At 37.0% G+C, this 22,782-nt stretch overlaps 2 protein-coding genes across 4 annotated transcripts in view; one reads left to right on the top strand and one right to left on the bottom strand.

Annotated features, from left to right (window-relative positions):
* Positions 1-11,643, top strand: part of ptprna (protein tyrosine phosphatase receptor type Na) — a 46,320-nt gene extending 34,677 nt beyond the window's left edge. For both annotated transcript variants that reach the window (XM_016460237.1, XM_016460236.1), the window contains exons 13-23: positions 4,990-5,199; positions 6,029-6,241; positions 6,657-6,804; positions 7,409-7,482; positions 7,593-7,670; positions 7,915-8,034; positions 8,122-8,288; positions 10,431-10,484; positions 10,583-10,647; positions 10,726-10,799; positions 10,881-11,643. In XM_016460237.1, the coding sequence (XP_016315723.1) occupies positions 4,990-5,199; positions 6,029-6,241; positions 6,657-6,804; positions 7,409-7,482; positions 7,593-7,670; positions 7,915-8,034; positions 8,122-8,288; positions 10,431-10,484; positions 10,583-10,647; positions 10,726-10,799; positions 10,881-10,952 (1,275 nt within the window). In that variant the 3' untranslated portion in view covers positions 10,953-11,643. The remainder of the gene's footprint in view (positions 1-4,989; positions 5,200-6,028; positions 6,242-6,656; positions 6,805-7,408; positions 7,483-7,592; positions 7,671-7,914; positions 8,035-8,121; positions 8,289-10,430; positions 10,485-10,582; positions 10,648-10,725; positions 10,800-10,880) is intronic.
* Positions 11,644-12,708: 1,065 nt separating this feature from the next.
* LOC107668399 (dnaJ homolog subfamily B member 2-like) lies at positions 12,709-21,327 on the bottom strand. 2 transcript variants are annotated; one of them, XM_016460265.1, is made up of 11 exons: positions 20,958-21,317; positions 20,281-20,367; positions 19,173-19,282; positions 19,010-19,063; positions 18,805-18,921; positions 18,116-18,208; positions 17,491-17,608; positions 17,156-17,226; positions 15,563-15,823; positions 13,121-13,191; positions 12,709-12,807 (listed from the first exon to the last, which is right to left on the bottom strand). In XM_016460265.1, the coding sequence occupies exons 2-10, from the start codon at positions 20,343-20,345 to the stop codon at positions 13,163-13,165; spliced, it is 918 nt and encodes a 305-aa protein (XP_016315751.1). In that variant the 5' UTR covers positions 20,346-20,367; positions 20,958-21,317; the 3' UTR covers positions 12,709-12,807; positions 13,121-13,162. The 2 variants fall into 2 exon arrangements, with proteins under 2 accessions (XP_016315751.1, XP_016315750.1); XM_016460264.1 differs by lacking the exon at positions 12,709-12,807 and having other exon boundaries at positions 13,131-15,823; positions 20,958-21,327.
* Positions 21,328-22,782: the final 1,455 nt, after the last annotated feature.

Below are 22,782 nucleotides of genomic sequence, written 5' to 3'. Positions count from 1 at the left end.
CCACTCTTTCCTTCCGTTTTGGTTTCTCAGCTCTGAAATGTTAACTGCTGGCTTTGAAGCGCTTGTTTGATGCTTGCTTAAGTTGTCCGACCGTGGATGCTTGGACTTTGAGGAGGCTTGAAAATGTGAGATTGAAGACAGTCCTGCTTGTGATGTTGTGGTGCGTGTGATGTAAAGAGGTCTGAGAGTCCGGAGAGCACACGAGATGTGTGCCGGTGAGTTCTGTTTCATACTAGATCTACTGATGCTGTAGGCCTTTATGTAGTGTTTAAATGCTGAGATGTGTATTTATTTGGATGTTTTTCTGATGGTTGTGCTTAACATTATGATATATTTTCCTTATAAATAATGTAAAAAAGTGTGTGCATAACTATCGCTTAAATAGTCGATCAATATGCTGATGCCATTAATCATGTTTCCTGATTTATCAGATTTAATTAACATTTGTAATATATATATATATATATTTTTCAGAATTTTTTTTCTCCTTTCGGTAGAAACTTTTTCATGAAATTTGCTTTGTAATATACATCATTTAAAAATGATCACAGCTCAAAAAATGTTTAACTTTTTTTCTCTTTTGCACACCCATACACTCCTTGAAATACCATATCAGTTAAAAGCTACGACACAGTTGCGAATAATGCTGTATTTTAAGTGTAAGTCAGTGTTTTGTACAATATATTGTAGGCTTTATCAGTTACATAAATCTGTGAAAAACAAATGCACATTAATTACTCAAACTTCTTCTTTCTAGTTACCAAACAACACTAAACTAGACTAAAACACTAGCCTAAACTTATAAGGAGGTATTACATTTTTCTCTCCCTCTCTCTCTCTCTTTAGTTTTCAGGGGTAAAAATAAATTATGATGATTATCAACTGAATTGTCTACATATGTAAACTATATATAAACTATTTGATACAAATATTTATTCTTAAACTTAAAACACATTTTTTTTTAGCATCTGTGGCAACAAATCTTACCATAATAACAGAACTAAAATATGTGTCTTTTACTATTTGGTAGTATTTGGAAAAATTATGCTAAGAAATTAAAACTAAAATAACAATTAACCAAATGCATTTGATCTCAGTTCACATCTTCGGTGTTATTCAGCTTGGCGTACTTACGAATGTGTGTGTATGGTGTATGCGCAATGCCATGTGCTGGATCCGTAAGGTATATGTGCGTTTGATAAAACATTTTTGTTAAATGCTGTTTTTAAGAATTGTGCTCTATCTTGAATAGTGATGTCAGGTGGACCGGTTGCTGTGGTAACAGGGCAGAGCAGGCTGGATGAGTGAGATGATGTAATCCGTTTGTAGTCATTGCAGGTGCACCTAAGTTCATACTATTTCTCTTGGTTTCGTGCACTAATTAGATATTATTGTAAGGTCGTAAAAAAAGGTTTTATTGCATAAAATGTTATCATCACTGCTAAAATCACTCATTTAGTGACTGGAATTAACTGGATGTTAATTTTTCTTGTTACCTTAAAATACATTTCATTGCTTACCCTTAGATAGTTTTAGATAATTTTCTTTTAATCATTTTCTAGTTTCCATCTAGAGGGTTACAAAAGAACAGTTATTCTATTTCAAATATTATTTATAAAAAAACAGCTGGTGGTATTGAAAGATGCAAGAGAGAGAAAAATCATCCATTATAAACAACTCTCTAAAGGTTTTTTTTTTTTTTAGAGGAAACTCAATAAAAACCGCAGACCTTCTGCTGTGCAATATAAAAGCAGCGAGACGACGGCAGTGATGTGAATTCTGACGAGTCATAGTCTGAACGCCTCTATCAGATACGGACTGATGAAATCTTAGATCACCGAGAGCCTCGGAGATGGTCGGTGCTCCATTTCTGACTCGGACATCTCGGGCCGTGCCTGAATTGCCTATTGTGATTCAGAGTGCGAAGCTCTTGGTGATCTTTGCCCTTGGGATCTTCCAAAACAAACAAGCACACACACAGCCATACGTGTGTGTTTGTGTGCGTGTATCTCCTTTTTTTTGTGGCTGAAGTCAAAGGGCTCGGGGGTCATGGGGAACGGCAGAGGGGTCCTGGGACCCTGAATCCTATTTTCCCGCTTTTTGAGGAACAGATGTTTGAATTATGCTTCCTTGGCCAACAGCTTATTGTGATTCAAATGCACATTAGTATTCGTAGCGACATGTTCGTATATATATATATATATATATATATATATAGAGTATGTGCTGAACTGTGCATTATGCTCTCTTTACGCATGTCGTGAGGTTATTCCTCACATATCACCCTCTCCGGACCCCTTTTCCCCCTCCTGCGCAGAGTTTTACTCTCTCGTTCCCTGTAACCATGCTTTCTCTTCTTGTGATCAGTTGCCTTCTCTCCCGCTTTCTCTCTGCCTCCTCATTTCTCCGCCTGCCCCTCTCAGACCTTGGGGGGCCTTTGTCCTCTTGTCCTAAACCAGTTCATTTTTCCTGCCTGCTCCTGTGCTCCATTCTAAAAGGCTGTCAGTCTTCCTTTCGGGGCCTCTCTGGAGTAGCAGGTGAGGCGCCCCACACCCTTTATCTCCTCCCCCATTGTCCTTCCGTCCAGTCGCGCACCCTTGCTTCAACACCACCACCCCCTCCCGCCTTCCACCCCCTTCAGTCTCTCCTGCGGAACATTCTTCTAGCTTTTCAGGAGAAAAGGCCGAATTTGAGTGGGAATAAGAGGGGCAGAATGAAACGTGTGAGGAACGAAGAAGGAGAATGAGAGGGAGAGTGGGTGTGAGGAGGACAGAGAGCGAGGGGGAAAATGGTTGATGAATTTTGAGAAAGGACAGAAAAGAAGGGAAAGCGTTCTGAACTCTTTGTGGTCAGACTTAAGTGTTCATTCACTCAATCTTTTTCTTTTGCTATAGCTCAGCTCTAACGGTTGCCTGTGCGCTGCAGAGATGGTGGTGAGGTGTCAGCCTAAAGGTCTGTTCCACTTTCTCAGAAAAACCATTGGGTGCCTGTGCGAAAATTATAGCCAGTGTAAGAATAGGTTGTTAAAAGTTCATGTTGCATTCTTTCCTGTTTTATTTCACATGGCGAGATTTGTTTTTTAGTTTACAACTTTATTAATACCTCAAGGGACAATTAATCTTTTGAAAATTTTTGTGGAAAAGTAAATATTGATGGATGTAAAGGTCGGTCATTTATAAAAATGGTTTCAAATGATTGTGTTCAGTTGTATTCAGTCAATTTGCAATTGTTTACAAAAACTCTTAAAATGGTTATTTCATTAAAATCATTACAATATTATTAAATATTGAGGATTGTACACTAAATTAAAATAATAATTTAATCAGCTTTGGTTGATGTGAGAGCCATGTAGTTTAATTGAAATCATCAAAATATTATTAAATATTGAGCATTATGCACTAAATTACAATATTTCTTTGATCAGGTTTGGTTGATATGTGAGGCATATAATTTAATTGAATGCAGGAGTTAAAATAATTTATTGAAATAATTTAATTGAAATAAATTAATTAAATGTTCCTGATATTTTTTGTCATAATCCCCTGTACTTTTTTCAGAATGATTTTCTTGCCAAATATTAATTGATATTCTGGGCGCAAGTAATATTAAGTTTTAATTATTAATGAAAATGTAGTTATTAATGACATAAAGCAAGCGTATATTCGTATGAGCAAGTGCAGTTGTGTGATTATGTATTTTTAATTATCTTGAAGTCCTACAGAAGCTGTAAAATAAACTACAGCTTCTGTAGGACTTCAAGATAATAAGTATAAATTTAGTATAAATATATATGTATGCATTTGTATAATAAGTGTGAAATTAGTACAAATCAAGCATGCGTTTACCTGAGCAAGTGCAGTTGTGTGATTACGTATTATTAATCATCCTAAAGTTCTACAGAGGCAGAGTGTTTTATTTGATTATAAATGTAGTTATTAATGACATAAATACAGAGTGTTTTATTTGAGTATAAATGTAGTTATTAATAACATAAATCAAGCATACATTTACCTGAGCAAGTGCAGTTTTGTGTTTATGTATATTTCAATTTTACAGAGGCTGTAATTTATTTTAGTACAGAGGATATTCTCTTTTATTTGAGTAATCGTGGTAAAATATTTAGCAGCATCTTATATTTTAACACATAAATATATCAAAATAATAACACCCAAAGGTAAGGATTCGAATGCATATGGATTAAAAAGATGTGCCGGCAAGTATGACATACTAAGGTGGTTTCTGTAGATAACACCACATATTATTCAATATAATAATGTAGGCATATTGACAATAGCATATTTCCTCTGCTCTCCTGTCTCATTTCCTTTGCTCACTGTGATTGCCATGGGTTACATTGAGCATTCTGTTGTTGCCATGGTAGCGCTATGGCCTGTTCTGCCCTGCTGAGGCTCCCAGACACCATGGCAACACCAATAGGCAGGGGTTGGAGACACGGGGGCAGAGGGCTGGGACGGTGGCTGCATGACATCAACAATCATGGCATCCGCTCGTTTTCTTGTTCTCTCGATGTGCTGTAAGTACAGAGGGAGAGAGATGGAATAAACTAAATGAGAGTGTGCAAGAGATCCCCTCAGAGTGACTGACCCTGCATTGTGTGGGGGATTTCCTTAATTGTTTACTTGCTGGTAATTTTTCAGCGGGGCGGTGACTTTCTCTAATTATTTCGGGGTGGCACGTGGCTGTGCGTGTGTGTCTGGGTTGCCAGGGTAATTAGTAGTCGATGATGACATCCGACTTGTTTACACAAATAGAGAGAGAGACAAAAGAGGGACGAGAGAGTGCAGGGAAGACACTGTCTTGTGCCAGAGAGACCACACAAACGCTGCACTTTCCTTATTTGATTGTGCGATGAAAGCGATCTCTGAAATGTTTTTAATTTTAATTTCCTTGCGTTCCATCGTCCTTTTTGTATTATGTTGTCTCATGTTTCTTATATATCTCTTTTTCTGTTTCTCTCCCTTATTATAGAGGAGCGAATGGCGTGGCTTGCCCCAGGCCACACGGGTAGGAGAGGGTTCGCGTGGGGTCGTCCTGACAATGGTCGCCATGGCGTGTGTGGGCACGGTGTTGTTAGTTGCCCTGGCGATTGCCTGTCTCCGGCACCACACCCGTCAGTTAGCCTCTGGCAAATTGGGACTGGGACCAGAAGCCGGTGCGGAAACCCACTTTGATTACCAGGTACAATGTTAAACACATACAAAAACACAGAAAGAGAAAGATACAGAGCGACATTAAGATATTTACTATATCATCCAAAAAAGAAAATGTAATCAGGACAAAAACGTATATAGAATGACCCTAAAAGAATCAAAAATTTAAAAAACACATTACACAGAAATGAAAGAAAACAATATAATTGCACATGGAATATTGTCATATCACCACCTTTTCAGGAGCCTGAAATGCCTTTGGGGTCTTTTGCTTGCTCACCAAGGCTGCATTCAGTGATCAGAAAACACAGTAAAAACAGTAACATTGTGAAATATTAGTACAATTTCAAACAACTGTTTTTATTTTAATATATTTTAAAATGTACTTTATTCCTGTGATCAAAGCTGAATTTTCAGCATCATTACTCCAGTCTTCAGTGTCACATGATCCTTCAGAAATCATTCTAATATGTTGATTTGCAGCTTAAGGCATTACTTGTTAACATTAATTATCATCAATGTTGAACACAGTTGTGCTGCTTAATATATACATATATATATATTTTTTTTTTTCAGGTTGTTGATGAATAGAAAGTTCAAAAGAACAGCATTTATTTGAAGTAGAAATCTTTTGTAACATTATAAATGCCTTTACTGTCACTTTTGATCAATGTAATCAATCCTAATCAGGTGTAACTGGCATATAATCAGCACTGTAATTGCATTTATATTAATTTGACATTGAGTATTAGTGCTATTGCTAACTGTACATTGACAGTGATGATTATTGATCTGAAAACGTCATTTGAAACATTAATGCTCAGTCAGTGATGAGAAGGTTTCTCTGCATCTCTCAGGAGCTGTGTCGCCAGCACATGGCAGCCAAGTCATCGTTCACCCGTCCGGAGCCAGGCGGTCGACGGGGGACCGACACATCTCGAGTCAGCAGTGTGTCGTCTCAGTTCAGCGATGGACCGCAGCACAGTCCCAGCTCTCACAGCAGCACACCGTCCTGGAGCGAAGAGCCTGCACAGTCCAACATGGACATCTCCACCGGACACATGATACTGGTACACAGCCACAAAAGCATTTTAAATACACAAATTATAATTCAGACTTTACTTTGCTAGTGTGTGTAATATGCAGCATCTTTCTATGTGCTGTAAAAAGTGAGAATCATACTCTAATTAACAGGAATTATTGCACTACAGTTTCTGACTGTTCAGCACATATCAGTAAATAGGGTGCAGTACCTGCTTGCACAAACCAAGTCTATATTAAACATGCTCAAAACTGCAGTAAAGTTAAGCAAAGAAGAACTATTAGAGTTTTGTCTTCATGTCTTATTTTACTTATATTAGTCAGTTCTGAGGATTAAGTTGGAGTCTTTTTTGTCATGCCAAGTTGTTTATTAATTACATAGAAGCAAACTAGGCATTTCATGAGCAGTCAGTGGAATGCTTCAAGTCCATTTCTGTTGTTCAGGCATATATGGAGGACCATCTGAAGAATAAGGACCGATTACGGAAAGAGTGGGAGGCTTTGTGTTCGTACCAGGCTGAGCCGAGCTCTGTCTCTATCGCCCAGTCTGAAAGCAACATTGAGAAGAACCGCTATCCCGACTTTGTGCCCTGTAAGAGCAATGTGCCTTTAAAAAAAACAAAACATTTATTTCACTGATCCATATACACTATACACTACAGTAAGATTTTTTGGGAAAGAAATTAATCACTTTTATTCAGCAAGGACACATTAAATTGAACAAAAGTGATAGTAGAGACATTATATTTCTACGTCAATTTCTATTTTTATAAGAAAATCATTGAGCAGAGCAACAGTTGTTAACATTGCTAATACTAAGAACTGTTTCTTGAGCTGAAAATCAGCATACTAGATTGATATCTGAAGGATCATGTGACACTGAAGTCTGCAGTAATGATGCTGAAAATTCAGCTTTGTCATCACAGGAATAAATGACATTTTAAAATATATTCAAGCAGAAAATTTTATTTTAAATTGTAATAATATTTCACAATATTACTGTTTTTAGTGCATTTTTGAGCAAATAAATGCAGCCTTACAGTCTTGATTTTTTTCAAAAACTTTACAAAATCTTACTGACCCAAACGTTTGAAAAGTATTGTACACTGGTAGATGCAAATAAGGGTATACCAAAAATTACTTTTTTTTTTTTTTTTAATTTTCAGTATGTTTAATTAAAACATTTGATGTTTTAGATGACCATTTGAGAGTGAAAATAAAGGCAGAGGTCAACCCCTCAAAAGAGGACTACATAAATGCCAGCACTATAGTAAGAAACGTTAATCTTCATTCCACAGCAAAACAAAGTCGTTGCTGTATGCTAGATAATTAAATACTTGTTTGTTTGTCTATAAAAGGACTTCCTTTCTTTACCCATAGATTGATCATGATCCACGTTTACCTGCTTATATTGCAACTCAAGGACCTTTACCGCACACTATTGCTGATTTCTGGCAGGTAAGAGTTGAGAGTAATGATGACATTTTAAGATTTAGATTTAACAAATAAAATATTTTTAAATATTTATAAAATAAGAATATTAGAAAAAAAATATCACAAAAATATAAATTACTAATATATTACTAAATGGCTATAAATGGAATAATAGAATAACAGTAAAATGGTTTAGATTAAATGAACATGCATCTCCTATATAAATGATTCTTTGTATACTGACACTGTGTTTTGGTGCGAATGTTAGATGGTATGGGAGAACGGCTGTACTGTAATAGTGATGATGACCGCTCTAGTGGAGGATGGAGAGAAACAATGTGAACGTTACTGGCCTGATGAAGGATCATCTTTATACAACATCTATGAGGTCAGAAACATTCAGTTTCATTGCCCTAAAAGTCCCTTGTGTTTAGTTTTTTAGTCTTTACTACCTATTTTTTCTTGTATGTCTCAGGTGAACCTGGTATCTGAACACATCTGGTGTAAAGACTTCTTGGTTCGTAGTTTCTACCTGAAGAACGTTCAGACTCAGGAGACCCGCACTCTGACCCAGTTTCACTTGCTGAGCTGGCCTGCACAAGGCATTCCCTCTTCCACACGGCCCCTGCTGGACTTTCGCAGGTACTGCCACAACCCAACACCACCTCACACTTGCAACTCACGTTCTGATAGGACTACAGACAGATTACACACACACATCAGAAAATTTCAGATGAGGAAATAATTTGACAATACAGAAATAGCGAAACAAATGTACTAAACGATAATAGTGTGCAAATGAAGTAATACTGTCCAATAGCAGCACGGCTGGATAGAGTTTCAGAGGGAGGCAGCATCTTTTTTCCCTCGATATGTTCTCATGGAGAACATAATGCCGAATTCATATGACATAATGTTCACAAAACGGTCTTAAAATTGGTAAAACTGGTGGATAATTAATTAAAAATTAAAAATTAACTGCGAGCGAGACAATTTTTAGTGAGCGCTCTGGTAAATTGCAGGTGCACCTGTGAATATCTGTACTGAAGATTTGTTGACTTAATAACAACAGCCAAACAAACAGCTAGAAACAAATAAATGGGCTTGTTACTGTCATTGCTTTGTATACAAAGTTTTCTAAGATATTTTTCCAAATTATGTATATACTACGTTTTTCTAAAAATGCATAAACACAATGAGTAAATATTATATTTAATTGTTTAAATGTTTATTTAATATGTTATTGATAAAAACATACAAAGTGTTTATTGTTGATAGTGTAAGGTAAAAAAATTGTTTAAAGGGGTCATATGATGCGATTTCAATTTTTCCTTTCTCTTTGGAGTGTTACAAGCTCTTGGTGCATAAAGAAGATCTGTAAAGTTGCAAAGACTAAAGTCTCAAATCCAAAGAGATATTCTTTATAAAAGTTAAGAGTCAGCCACACCTACCTAAAACGGCTTGTTCTAACACGCCTATATAAGTTTCTAACATACCTACGTCACTATCTGGGAAGATTTGCATAACGCCGCCCAAATGTTCACGCAAAGAAAGAAGGCGTAACTTTTATTCTCGCTGTAGTGTTGTTGCCGCCGCCACCGCCATGTCGTGAAGGCGCTGTGTGCTTCTTTGTGAAAGCGAAACTACTTTGTTTGGCCTTCCAAAAGAGGACGATATCGCTTTGTCATGCCTGGAGCTGATCCTTGCTGGTCGCTGAGGAAATATTTCAACTTCGCCTGTCGATCGCTGGATCGGCTTTCACCGTGGACGAAGCGGAGTCCAGCCCGGGGTCGTCACATGTGGTTGCCGCAGGCATCACAATATGGTAAGGGACGTAACATTTCCGTCACACGCTTGAGGTATTCGGCCAATCACAACGCACTGGATAGCTGGCCAATCAGAGCACACCTTGTTTTTTCAGAACGATGAGCTTTGTAAAAATCGACGCGTTTCAGAAAGGCGGGGCATAGAGGAGAAACAATAATGTACAGTATGTGGAAAATAATGTGTTTTTTGAACCTTAAACCGCATAAACACATTTCATTACACCAAATACTCAAAATAATGTTCTTTTTAGCAACATCATATGACCCCTTTAAATGCATTAAAAATGCAAGTAATGAGTAAATAGAATATTTAATAGCATAAAAGTGAAATAAAAATAAATAAAAATCAAAATAATCATTATTTAAATGATCAAATAAACATAAAAAAAACTCAATTTAGACTAAAAACTCATTGTCTCATAGCAAATACTTTCCCTACTGTTTTTCCTCACCCTAATATGAGGATCAGCTTCACACTTGGGATTCCCTAAATATCTGTGGATGTTTTCTTTACCTTAAAGTCCAGTCCTTCCTCGTTCCTTCTCCATTGAATACATTTGCACTTTGGACCTTCCCCATTTGTGCTCGACACGGGCTCTGTTTTACTCCTGCCTTTCTCTCCTCCTCCTCCTCCCACCGTCACTCTCTCGGTCTCAGATGGAGATCGGTAGGTCCCTGGACGTAGCACACCTCCCAGTGTCATTTTTGTGATTTGCAGCTAGTAGTCTGGGTCCAGTTGCATAGTCACAAAAATGATCATTGGTAGGTGTGAGTGCAGCAGGAGCGAGGCTTAACGGATGCTCCATCTCCTCTCTCCCCCTTCCTTCCCCAGCCTCACGCATCGCTCAGTTCCTCTTTGTCAACAGAAGAATAAATTGTAGGGTTGGACAAACTGACAGTTATGCTCATTATTACATGCTCAGTTTTTCTCTTCTATCCTCCCTTTTTCTTTTTTTAGAAAAGTAAACAAGTGCTACAGAGGACGCTCATGCCCAATCATTGTGCACTGCAGGTAAACGGCTACCAGTGTGTCTCAGGCTCACAATATGGGCGTTTTTTATTACTGTTATTGAAAATGAATGATTTAAATGGGTTTCCTGTTTTGCACAGCGATGGTACTGGCAGAACCGGCACCTACATTCTTATTGACATGGTACTTAACCGCATGGCGAAAGGTAAGCACCTTGTTCCTCTATCTAGCCGTTTCATTTCATGTACGCGCCGCATGCTCATAGGTTGTTTGTCTGTATTAGGCGTGAAGGAGATTGACATTGCCGCCACACTGGAGCATATTCGTGACCAGAGACCTAGTATGGTACGCACTAAGGTATGTACAAAGTGCTTTCCCATGATTTCAGCACGTGGTTGTGAGAGTGAATTCATGCACTAAGCTCGATTGTTTCTTCAGGACCAGTTTGAGTTCGCCCTGACAGCTGTGGCAGAAGAAGTGAATGCCATTCTGAAAGCCCTTCCTCAGTGAGCCACATCCCACTGTGTTACTATTACATCTTTTTCACTTACACTTACCGCTTTTCATGCACCTCACTCCTTTTCACAAGTCAGAAATGAATGTTGTCACTCTTTAAAAGACTGAAAGCTTTCCATATGCTGGAAACGCTTTGCAGGGGCCAAATTCTTCAGTTTCAGGGAGAAATGGTGGTTTTAAGAGACATTTGCATTCCACACAAGCATCAGATTTAAAGTGTCCTAATTTATGAAAACTGACAGTATAATGTTTTTTTTGATAAATATACATATAATGTTTGATGTTGAAAAATGCAGGTTTTTTTCTTGAAATGCTTTCTTTACCATGGCCAAAAATGCAATTCATGTATCAAATGTAGAAACGACAAAAGAACCCAGCATGTCTCATGCAGTCAAACATGAGAACATATATGCACAGTCATGTCTGAACTGAAGTAATTGGAAGGTACCTGAAAGGCACCTGTAACATCTTCTGGTTGCTGTCAAATCTCTTACGAACATTTAGTGCTTTCACATCTTTAATGTCTAGTGCAGCCTTTATGTCGTGTGATCACTGTAAATAATTCACAGAGAGCTCTGTTTGTTTATTCCTGTAGCAAATGTGTAGAAAAATATAAAAACGAGAAATATATGACTATAATTTTTAAATGGTTCTGAATTAAATGTGAATCTGTGTAGCAGCACTGCTTGATGTGTGTGGCTTCTCTCTTTCATTATGACCATGCATTTATTAAAAGATATATGTTTGTCTGTAGAAAAATGCTTTTTGCCTGTAGACTGACTGTGTAGTTAAGGCATCACTGGCAGGTGACGATGAGGCCATGCTAACTAGCCAAACCTTGATGACGTTTGTAAATAGTCATTATTTTTGGTACCATGTGTAAGCCACAGAAATGACACTTAACCTTTACAATCACACAAAAAAATACTTATTACCCCTTTATGTCTTGGCAAATCTACACTAACATTCAAAAGTTTGGGGTCAGTAAACATTACGATGTTACAAAAGACCTTTCTATTCATCAAAAGATCTTGAAAAAAAAAGTTTCGGTTTCCACAAAACATTAAGCAGCAACACTGTTTTCAACACTGATAATAAATTATAAAGAATGTTTCTTGAGCCTCAAATCAGCATATTAGAATGATTTCTGAAGAATCATGTGACACTGAAGACTGGAGTAATGATGCTGAAAATCCAGCTGTGCATCACAGGAATAAATTACATTTTAAAATATATTCACATAGAAAACACTTATTTTACAATATTACTGCTTTAACTTTATTTTGCATGCAGTCGTGGTGAGAATAAGATTATTTCAAAAACATTTTAAAAACTTGCAGACCCAAAACTTCTGAACCGTATAGTGTATAAAAACAACTGCAAAATAATGAGTTATGAAAAGCAGAGGTTTCAATGAAAACACAAGAAACCCTTCTGAATAAATAATAAACCTTTATCAAGTTATGAAGATTTTAAATTCTCAAATATAGCATTTCAAGTGCAACTATACATTCATTGCAGCTTTGAATCATTCATTATTAAAATGTTAATGAACTTTGTCCTTAAGACACTTGAATTTTTATATTAGTTCATATATTTGATCAGTGCAGGCCATACATTTAATTAATATATAAAAAGTAATCCAGTATTGCCTCTCCAAGACTCACAACACATTCATACACAAACACACTTAGCACATACATTTTTGACCTTTGTGTAGTGTTGCCCGGGTTTTTTTGGGGGGTTTTTTTTCAAATAAAACTTTGAAAAGGCTCTGAGCAACAGGTGTGCCAGGCAGAGAGCGACAAAGAAGCAGAAAGAGAGAGCAGAGCACCGGGGAACGCTTCACCTGTTAAGAGCAGACGGATGAATCCAGTATTAGTGTTGCTTCACAGTTTCTTGTGTTGTGTTTGATGAATTAAAACAACACAGAGTAATAAAACTGAGGACTGTTTGTTATTTTGACTCTACTTAAGTATTTATATGCACAAATGACTCATGTAGAGTTCAACATTTTCCTGGAATACTGCATGCTCTACAGCAGGAGCGGCAAACTCTCAGGTAATTACACAAATACACAAATGTTCGTGAACTGTGAATAATGGGGAGAAGAGCTGAAAACTATGCTTAAGAGCTGCAGAGACATCTACACTACGTTTTACCTCGGGGGGGTGGGGGGGGTACGAAGGGGTCACAGCCACAAGTCAGCCTGTGAAGGCCTGGAAGTCGGACTCTGTAACGGCAGGGAGAATGAGTCAGGTAAAACAATCATAAACATAATAAATGCACATGAGGTTTACATATGAGTGGGAATGATGATATGAATGTGCTGGAAATGACAACAATCACACTGAAAAAAATCGGAGAATTACATGCTTCAAATGAATAGTGGATTTAAGCGAAAAGGGATTTAACATATAATGCAAAGCCTCTCAGCTGAAAAAAAAATAAATAAATTTCTGGAGTTGTATTCTCACAATTTGAATTTAAAGGCATACAGTTCATAAAAAGCTGCTGTTTTTATTAGGTAAACTGGAGAAAAAAGTAAATGGATAAAAATTTGCGGTCCATCAAAATACTTTTTATGCTGACAATTTCAAATGAATTCTTATGAGCAGAATGTATTTGCTAGCATTTATTGTTTCTCATATTAGCAACAGCATGACTGAAACAGCATTTATTAACAATTTAGCTATTTAAATAGCACTTTCTGAGCACTGAATATGCCCTCTGAATGATAACTTCTGAGAGAACGATGTTGTCTTCAAATGTAAATAGCAGTTTTGTGTAAATCAATGACTTTGTTTCCTCTTTGCAGTTTACATAGTTACACAAAATCGTTTTATTAATATTCACATAGCATCACATTCAAACTTTCTGTGCTTAGTGTTTTTAAGCAAAACAAATGTTCATGTATTGATGTTTTGATTGTTAATTTTATATCCCAAAGCTGATAGTTATAATGGAACAAAATGCACAAACAGGTAAAAAAGTAAAATGTGCTTCTTTGACTAACTTGTACACAAACTTGTAAGCGAGATATAGCATTGGCAACAATAGCCATGCATTTCTATTCTAACAAAAAAGCCACAAACGAAATATCAATACGGAGTCATTCTGACACATATAAAGCTAATGATGCAAGTTACTGTCAGTCAGTTAGTTATTTGGCACATTTTTCATTAACTGAGATAATTCCGGATCTACATTCTCTTACATGTCTGACTAGCCATTAGTCATTGCCAATCACATCATTAGCCCTCAGAGGCAGATTATATTTAGGTTTTTGTGCAACCCCCCCTCCCCCCCTTCACATTCAACAAGTACCTCTGAAGGAATGACAAATGCACAGTAAAAATCAGAACGCATCCAGTCATAAATCAGAGAATCTCCTTTCTTGAAGGAACAATAGCAGTAAATGTGAATATGGATGAAACAGAGCACTTCACTGCTGGAAGAATAAATGAAAGGTTCATTGGGAATGGGACGTCAACTAATCAGCAAGATATCCATTCAGATGCATTGTAACACTAAGAAAAGCCATTAAAACTCAATCTTTCTGACTCCAGGACCACCAATCGTACACAACTATATTCAAAGGTCCCATGACTTTTACAGTTAATTTACATTACTTTTCCAAGCCTAGAAATCACACTTGTAAAATTAGGCTACCTCATATATCTAGGTTTTCCAAGACTGTGGGAACCACTGGTTTAGAGTGCAGCAACTTACTCAGTAGCAATTTATTTAATCTAAGTGAAAATGTAAGCGCAGAGAATTTATCTTGGTTTGGCAGCAAAAAGTCATTTTGAATATCGGATTTAAAGGTGCTGTAACAGATTTCAGCCATTATGCTAACTTTCACCTTTTTGCTAACTTTTGCTAACCATATACCTGCTCTCCAAAATCCCAAAATCGCACCCTGTAAAAACATGTCAGTCAACCTGATTTCAGCAATCCCAAACGATTCACAGGCATACAGTGTTTCTGACTGGCTACAAAAGTGACTTTACTATTTTTACTGTTTACAGAGTGAAGGCTGGCAAATGATATCCCGACACCTATTTCAGTGATATCTGTCAGACAGCAGGACATTTTGTGCATGGCAGTCTAAAATATTGCAAACAGTTCCTTCAAAATGTCCTGTTGTAAAATTTCCTGACTTTGTGTTTTTTTTGGCACCTGTTACTCATACCTCAATGCAAGAAAATACAATTTCAACAGTCATCTTTGTGCAATGCCATAAGAGACAGAGCTGTAAGTCAAAAACTTCAGGAAGGATAAAAAAACAACCATAAGATGAAAACATAAGGTTAATTTCACACAAAAGCATGATTTTTCTCCACATTCTTACTAACACACCACGCACTGACACTTCCTCCTCTTTTTTTCCACATTAGTCCCATTGGCCGCCACTTTGTCATTCTCCTTATTCTGTACAACAACACTTTCTGAACATCTAGCCTGACTCTGTTCTGTCAGTCTATCCTCTGGAGACGAGGGGGTGCTTTGATTTGAATTATCCAGCACTTCTCTCTGATATTTGTTTTTTTGAACGGCACCCTTCCCACCACCTGGTTGCTTCCCCCTCCCTCCCCCAGCACCTGAGATCACGTCCTCTGCCCGCTGCTGGGCCTCCATCTCCGACAAGCTGTAGGCCAGCGCCATCTGCAGGTCTTCGTCCTCCTCATCTTCCTTGGCATCGGGGCAGTGGCAGAACGGGGCGGCGCTGTAGGAGCGTAAAGCGGGGTTTGGAGAGCTGTTGTTGGAGGGGCGGAGCAGTGGATGTTGGGATTGTCTGGGAGGCTGACTGGACTGCTCTCTACGACTCAGTTCCAGAGCTAAGGCCATCTCATCCTCCACACCTGGACACACAAACACAGCTGAATGTCAGATCAGATCTGCAGCAACACGTTAGGTAATGAGGAATCTGCATATGGAAAACCAAGAAGCTGGCATGAAATGTAATGAGCTAGCTAAATCTACCTGCAAGCCTAAGCTGCTGTTTTGAGTCTATATTCAGGAATGTAAACAGTTGGAGGAAAATGTGTTATTATTAATTTTATTAAATGTTCTGGTATGGCTGTGTGGCTCAAATCATAAGAGAATAACTAAATTAGTGGTTTAGAGTTATTTGAGAAGTTCTTAGCACTAAAACAGGAAGTAAGGGTTTAAACATAAATAGTTCTACTTGTAATCTACAGTGACAAGTGGATGAATTAGAGAAAATTCCTTAGTTTTCACTGTAATAAAAGGGAAAAGTCCTTAAAACCTTTAAGGCAAGATGAAGTTATTTAGTAGACATTAGACAACAAGCAAAGATTAAGAAAACAAGGATAAAGATGTACCAAAAAATGACATGTCTTTGCACCAGGATGCAAGAGTGTTGTGTTAAACTCTAAAATATTCAACAAATTCACTTTTATAACCAAGCCAAATGGTTATGATTTACACATACATTACTGTTTAAATGTTTGGGGTCTAATAATGGTATACCATTATTTGTATTTTCCAGTTATATGATCTTGTGATTTCCTACAAGTGTACTCTACTATTCATAGGTTTGAGGTCGGTTAGATTTTTTAATGTTTTTGAAAGAAGTCTCTTATGCTCACCAAGGCTGCATTTATTTGGTCAAAATACAGTAAAAATTTGAAATATTGCGAAATGTTTTTACAATTTAAAATAACTGTTTTCTATTTGAATATATTTTGAATATATATCATGTGTCACATGATCCTTCAGAAATCATACTGCTTTGCTGCTCAAGAAACATTTATCATCATTTATCAATGTTGACAACAGTTGTGCGGCTTTATATTTAGTGGAAACACATTTGACATTTTTTCAGGATTCTTTGATGAACAGAAAGTTCAAAAGAACAACATTTATTTCAAATAGAAATCCTTTGTTACATTATAACAATAGATTTTTATGTCTTTACTGTATTTAAAAAAAAATAATTTAATGCATTCTTTCTGAATAAAAGCATTAATTAAAAAAAAAAAAAATCTTATTGACCCCAAAGGTTTGAAGGGTAGGTTATGTGTATTAGTATTCCAAATGCATCTTTCCCAGGCAGATTCATCCTGAGCTGATGAGGTGAATTTTTATTGCACACCAGAATGTGTGCATTAACTATAGAGATTTCCTTTTGGCCTTATATTATTATTAAATTATAGCAAAAAATGAATTACCATTGATGAGGACAGTTTTCAAAACCCCATCCTCCTCAACCTCTGTTCTCTCCTGGCCATTTTCGCTGACCCTGATGGAAGAAATGCAATGTTTACCAATAAATAGGAAATACATAAACAAACTTTAATTGCTTTGACTTTCTGTAAGTCATGCCTTCACATTATGGCAAGGTATAAACCAACTTTTACTATTCTACATTAACTGCAATTAAATTACTCATTTAATCAAAAACAAATGTTTAATGTGCAGGACGCATTTTTCTGTGATTTCAAAATCACATTTCAAATAAATTGAAATAAAAAATAAAAATTGGTATAATGAGAAGCAAACTGACTTTTTTGTGGTAATACGTTTTCCATTGACAATGCGGGTGGAAGTAGAAACAGACTTGAAGTTTGCTCCTCCCATGCTGCCCATCCCACCCATTGAAGAAGAGAAGGAGGTGAAATCAGCTGTTTTTAAAGTCTCTTAATTGGTGTTTTTATTGTGTTTTATCAAATGGAATTGGGTTTTATTGCACATCATATGATGCTTGTATGCTATTTTAAACTTTTTTACTTTTGAAACATTCACACCTTTTAAAACACACCACAGACATGGACTTTCAAAAACAAGCAAAACACAATGGTTTTAATTGTTTGCTTTTAACAAAGATTGCAATTTTATTTTAAACCATGTGAATTCATTTTAGTTATTCTGGCTTGTTTCAACATGTGTGCTTGAAAAGAAAAAAGAAAAAAAAAAAGAAAAAAAAAAAGCAGCAGCTCTTAATAAATTGAAAACACAATATAAAGCAATTGGAACTATACTTTCATATCAACAACATGCCTTGGAGTTTTTTATCTTATCAAGATATATTCAGCAAAGTTCACCTAAATTAAGTAATAATCTGGGAGAAGACTGACCACATATGCTATAATAATATAAAAAATAAGCATGAAACCAGTTTAAAAACCAACCATTTGCTGAGGGGAAGGAGAAGAAGCGACTGGGCCCAAGCCTGGAGGAGGAGCTGTGAAACCCACTGTGCATTCCACCAAATGGGAAATCATCTAGTGGCAAAGTGGGGGAGTGTAGAAAAAGCGAGAGGGTTAAAGAGGGTAATGCTAAGTACACACTGCATGATTTTATTCCCGATTTTTGCAATCTAAGAGAAGCGCCAATTTGTCCCCAATACCCTGGAAATGAAATCGCCAATGACCTATAGCCTATGAGAGAGCAAGATACGGGGCAAGGGAAAGTTCAGGAGGAGGAATCAACAGAACATCAGCAAGCAACCATTCTCTTTTATATTCTTCTTTTTATTTATTTTTTGTTGTTGTTGTTGTTGTTTCAAATCAGCGTACAGACAACTTGTATTTCAAGCTTCTTGTGAGCTACAATTTTGTAAGATTTATTTTTGGCCTTAATATCTAGTCTATGCCTTAGTTTTCAGCATTTTAATTAAGATCATGAACTAAATGTAAATAATTTTATGACGTATTAGGGGCCCCCTGGATGTTTGCAGAGACCCCTTAGTGGGCCCCGGCCCCCTGGTTTTGAGAACCACTGGTATAAGGGAAATTCTGACACAGAGAAAACACTCGCACTAGTATTTGAGCAAGATTCAAGATCAGCATATCTACCCACTAACTCCCTGAGAACCCACCAAAGAAGTCTGCGAATGGGTCCTGCCCTCCGAAGAACTCTCGAAACACCTCATCTGGGCTGCGGAATGTGAAGGTGAATCCTGGGAAGTCATCAGGAAATGAAGAACCACCAGAGCCTATAAAACAGATGTAGAAAACAATTAAAATATCACAAAAGCACATTTAACAATAAGACGGTATCAAGCAGTATGAAGTTCTCCTCACCTGAGCTTGGCATGTCTGATCTACCGTATCTGTCGTAAGCATCTCGTTTGCTTCCTTGAAAATGAGAAAAAAAACAAAATGTAACACCCTACATAATTTTTGCCTTTCAAGTAATTTAATCATGAATAAAATAGCTGTAGAGTTCAAATTTCCAGTGTCCTACTGTCTGAAAGAACTTCATAGGCCTCTGCTATCTCCTTAAATTTGGTCTCCGCCTCGTCCTTGTTGTCTGGGTTTTTGTCAGGGTGCCACCGTAGAGCCTGTTTCCTGTAACTGTATACACAAACATAAACAAACATGAGTAAACTTAGCTTGACTGGCATCTCAAGATTGTGATGAAGTGACATATAGGGTCAAGGGTCATTCACATATGACACATTCTTGCATCCATCTTCTTCTATATAAACATTAGACTGACATATTAGACTGCTGTGATTCATATTTGTTTTTAGCATCTTGCTTCATGAATTCCCCATTTTTGAGGACTAAGTCAAGTTAAATATTGTCCTTTGTGAATGATCACTTTTTTTACAACTCAGGCATCTCAGCTTGATCATTCTACTTCATTTGAAGGAAAAGCAGAAAATAAAAACTAGTGGCAAAACTATAAAATCCATTAGTCTTATCTTTAGTAAAGTGTGGCTTTACTAAAGATATTAGCATAGGTCAAATAGTCAGAGTTACATACCACAGCAAAGAAGCAGAATTACATTTTATGACACTGTCATTTATGAACTTCATGTTCAAAATATTTAAATGCACATCTGTTTTGAACATTGATAATAATATTAAAAGTTCCTTGGGCACCGAATCGGCATATTAGAATGATTTCTGAACACTGAAGACTTGAGTAATGATGCTGAAAATTCAGCTTTGCATCCCAGGAATGCATTACATTTTCAAATATATTAAAATTATGGAAACTTGTTTTGAGATTTAGCCTAAACTCTCAATTCTGAGAAAAAGGTCATAATTGGAAGATATAAACAAAGAATAAAAGTCATCCACAATGATCTTTTCTGTAATCATTTCACAATATTAGTTATCACTGTATTTTTCATAAAATGAACGCAAACTTGCTGAGCAACGGCTTTTGAACGGTAGTGTATCTATTTCACTGCTGATGAATACTTTATAAAGGTAAACAGTAAGTCTCAAAATACTTGAGTCTTCACTTACATCTGTTAGAGACCAATTTAGTTAGCTACATCCAATAACACCAATGCCAATATGCTGCAAGCTACTGATAAGTGAAGGCAGTTTTAACTTACGCTTTCTTGATGTCATCTGGAGAAGCATGTCGTGACACTCCCAGCACATCATAGTAATCCACCATTGCTGCCTTCAGCTTAGTCCACCTGTTACTCACATGTGCGAAAGAGCAAGAAGTCAAGGAGTGTTTCTGAAACCCTTATGATTTGCAGAACTGTTGGTACATGTCAGTTACAGTCAAGTTCACACAAGTAGGCATCTGTGATCATTCAAATCGAATCCCATGACATCAAACATAACGAGTTCTTGATCATTTTAATGCAACACATAATTAATACGTTTATTGCATCAACTTTAATCTTCTAATGGCAGAACTTTTAGCAGGATTTCTGTTCATGTTCAAACGCAGTGCTGTGGATGACAGCAGCTCAATGAACTGTCGCTTATTATGACAGTTTATCACAAAGTGCTGGACTTGGATTAATTGACTAAATATAGACTGGTATTCCCCTGGAGTCTGGCCTGTCCGTGTCTGGAACACTCTGGAAACCGGACACAATGTGATGTTATTTCAAGCCCAAAGTTGAAAAGCGATTTGTGTGGGCCATATGGCCCCTGACAGCTGGTGCTGCTGAAACACGGTGGTCATCATAGAGACACACACACAGCTCCCTATAAATACAGCATTTCAGAGACCCAGCAATCCCTGTGGCCGCCCTATTATACCAGCCTTTACCTTTTTTAGAAGTATATCCAGCCAGGAGGAGCCGTGCTTCTGTAAACAGGGCTGAGATATTTCGCTGCAGCTCTAGTCCGTCCCGTCTCCCAAGACGCGGATCACAGGAACTGACGCTCTTTTAGCGTACGCGTGGGTACGGAATTCCGTCAGAATCAGCCATTTGCCGTCGGCACACTGGGCTTCATTACTGCTTCAGCTCAGCGTGAAACCGACACCCAGCTTCTATATGCGTCTGTCCTTCGCCCTGTGCCGCGAATGCGGTGCGTCACGGTCAGCTGAGCTGCGGTCCGAAAACCAGAGCGCCTCGAGAACAAGCCAGTGTTTGTTTACGTCATACGTCACGAGCCCCGCCCACTACTGAGCCATGTGCCGAACAGAAGCGCATGCCAGTCAAAGTACTGATCAGAATGAACTAATGAATGCATTAATGGTGTTTAAAGAAAGATAACGCATCGTATCAGGCTCAGAATACTGAACGGATTGTACTACTAGTTTAACAAATGTCATAAAAACAGGAACTGCGCTAAAATATGGACGCAGACTTTGAAATAAATATTTAAATTGAATGAATGAATAAAGCCTCTTTTTAATCTGCAAGATAATGCGTGCTATTCACTTAAAGGCAGCAATGTTTAGGGATTGTCCACTCAGAAAATGAAAACATTGTCATCATTTACTCAGCCTTATGTCTTCCAAAGCCCATATAAGATAAAAGATAATAAAAGAAAAGCCTACAAATGTATGTTGAGCAGATTTCATATCAGTCTGTAAACTGACAGCTGATCCTGTTGTGGGTACATTTCAGCAACCTAAACATGCTGAAATAAAGAGTAAATAAATAAGAATGATGATAATAGTAATAATAAATAAAAATGTAAAGCCTTAGGTTTAGTAAACTCTTTTTAGAGTTTACTTAATTTTTTTCTTGAACTTTCTTTAAGATGATAAGATTCCAGTGCTACTACTCTGCCAGACAAGTAATTTAAAATTATTTCCCAAATTCCAAAGCATAGTACCCTTACCAAAAAGTAGTATACTTCAAGTTTATTTTATTAAGTATACTTAAGTAAAGTTCAGGTATATTTTAAGTATACTGTATGTAGTAAGTATACACTAAAGCCCATTTCTAAGAAGTACATAAAAAGTAGACAAAATATACTTTCCTATTTTTTTAGTTTAAAATAAGTATACTAATAGCACACTTGAATAAACATTTTTCGTAAGGGTAGGCCTATGGTTGCCTACTTCTTACACCATTTCATAAGCATTTACTACAAAACACATAGAGTTGGCGGAATCTTTGAATATAACCGGCTGAATAGGTTCACAAATCACACTAAACGATTCATTTCTTATTTTAAATTGTTTTACTCTTTTTTTTTTTCTCGAGTCAACAACTCACTAATTCAATTATCTGTTCAGAGCTAGTCTCCTATTAATATCTTATTGACTCAAAATTAACCAAGTAAGCTGTTGTAGCAGTTTCAAATGATAAGTAGCTTTGAGTTCTTCTTAAAATGTTAAGATTACCCCCCATGTGACATTTTTTTTTGATATTGTAGGGTTAGGGTTAGGGTTAGGGTTAGTAGTATATTTATACTACTGTATGTTTGATAATTTATATCTGTGTAGTATAGTATATTTCAGTTTACTCGTTTGATAGTGTATGGCCATTTTTTTGTAATACAATTAAACATTTGTTCACTAGAATTAACCAGAATGTGGTGAAGCCACCGGAAGTGCTTGAGCGGTCATATTAGTATGCCCAATCACCGTTACTGACCAAAAGCCCCTTTTGGCCTGCTGTAACAAACAAACAAAA

Source organism: Sinocyclocheilus anshuiensis, unplaced genomic scaffold (genome assembly GCF_001515605.1).
Source record: "Sinocyclocheilus anshuiensis isolate Anshui unplaced genomic scaffold, SAMN03320099.WGS_v1.1 scaffold1237, whole genome shotgun sequence".
In the NCBI taxonomy this organism is placed as follows: Eukaryota; Metazoa; Chordata; class Actinopteri; order Cypriniformes; family Cyprinidae; genus Sinocyclocheilus; species Sinocyclocheilus anshuiensis.
This window is presented reverse-complemented; position numbering and strand designations above follow the sequence as displayed.

Bases quoted from the DNA above. Each gene is read 5' to 3' on its own strand.
- LOC107668399 (XM_016460264.1), bottom strand. From the start codon at position 20,345: ATGGTGGATTACTATGATGTGCTGGGAGTGTCACGACATGCTTCTCCA. The intron at 18,209-18,804 runs GTGGGTTCTCAG...CTTTGCCACTAG, and splicing joins CCCATTCGCAGACTTCTTTG to ATGATTTCCCATTTGGTGGA. The intron at 17,609-18,115 runs GTTGGTTTTTAA...CTTTAAAAACAG, and splicing joins CTCCTTCCCCTCAGCAAATG to CTGATTTCACCTCCTTCTCT.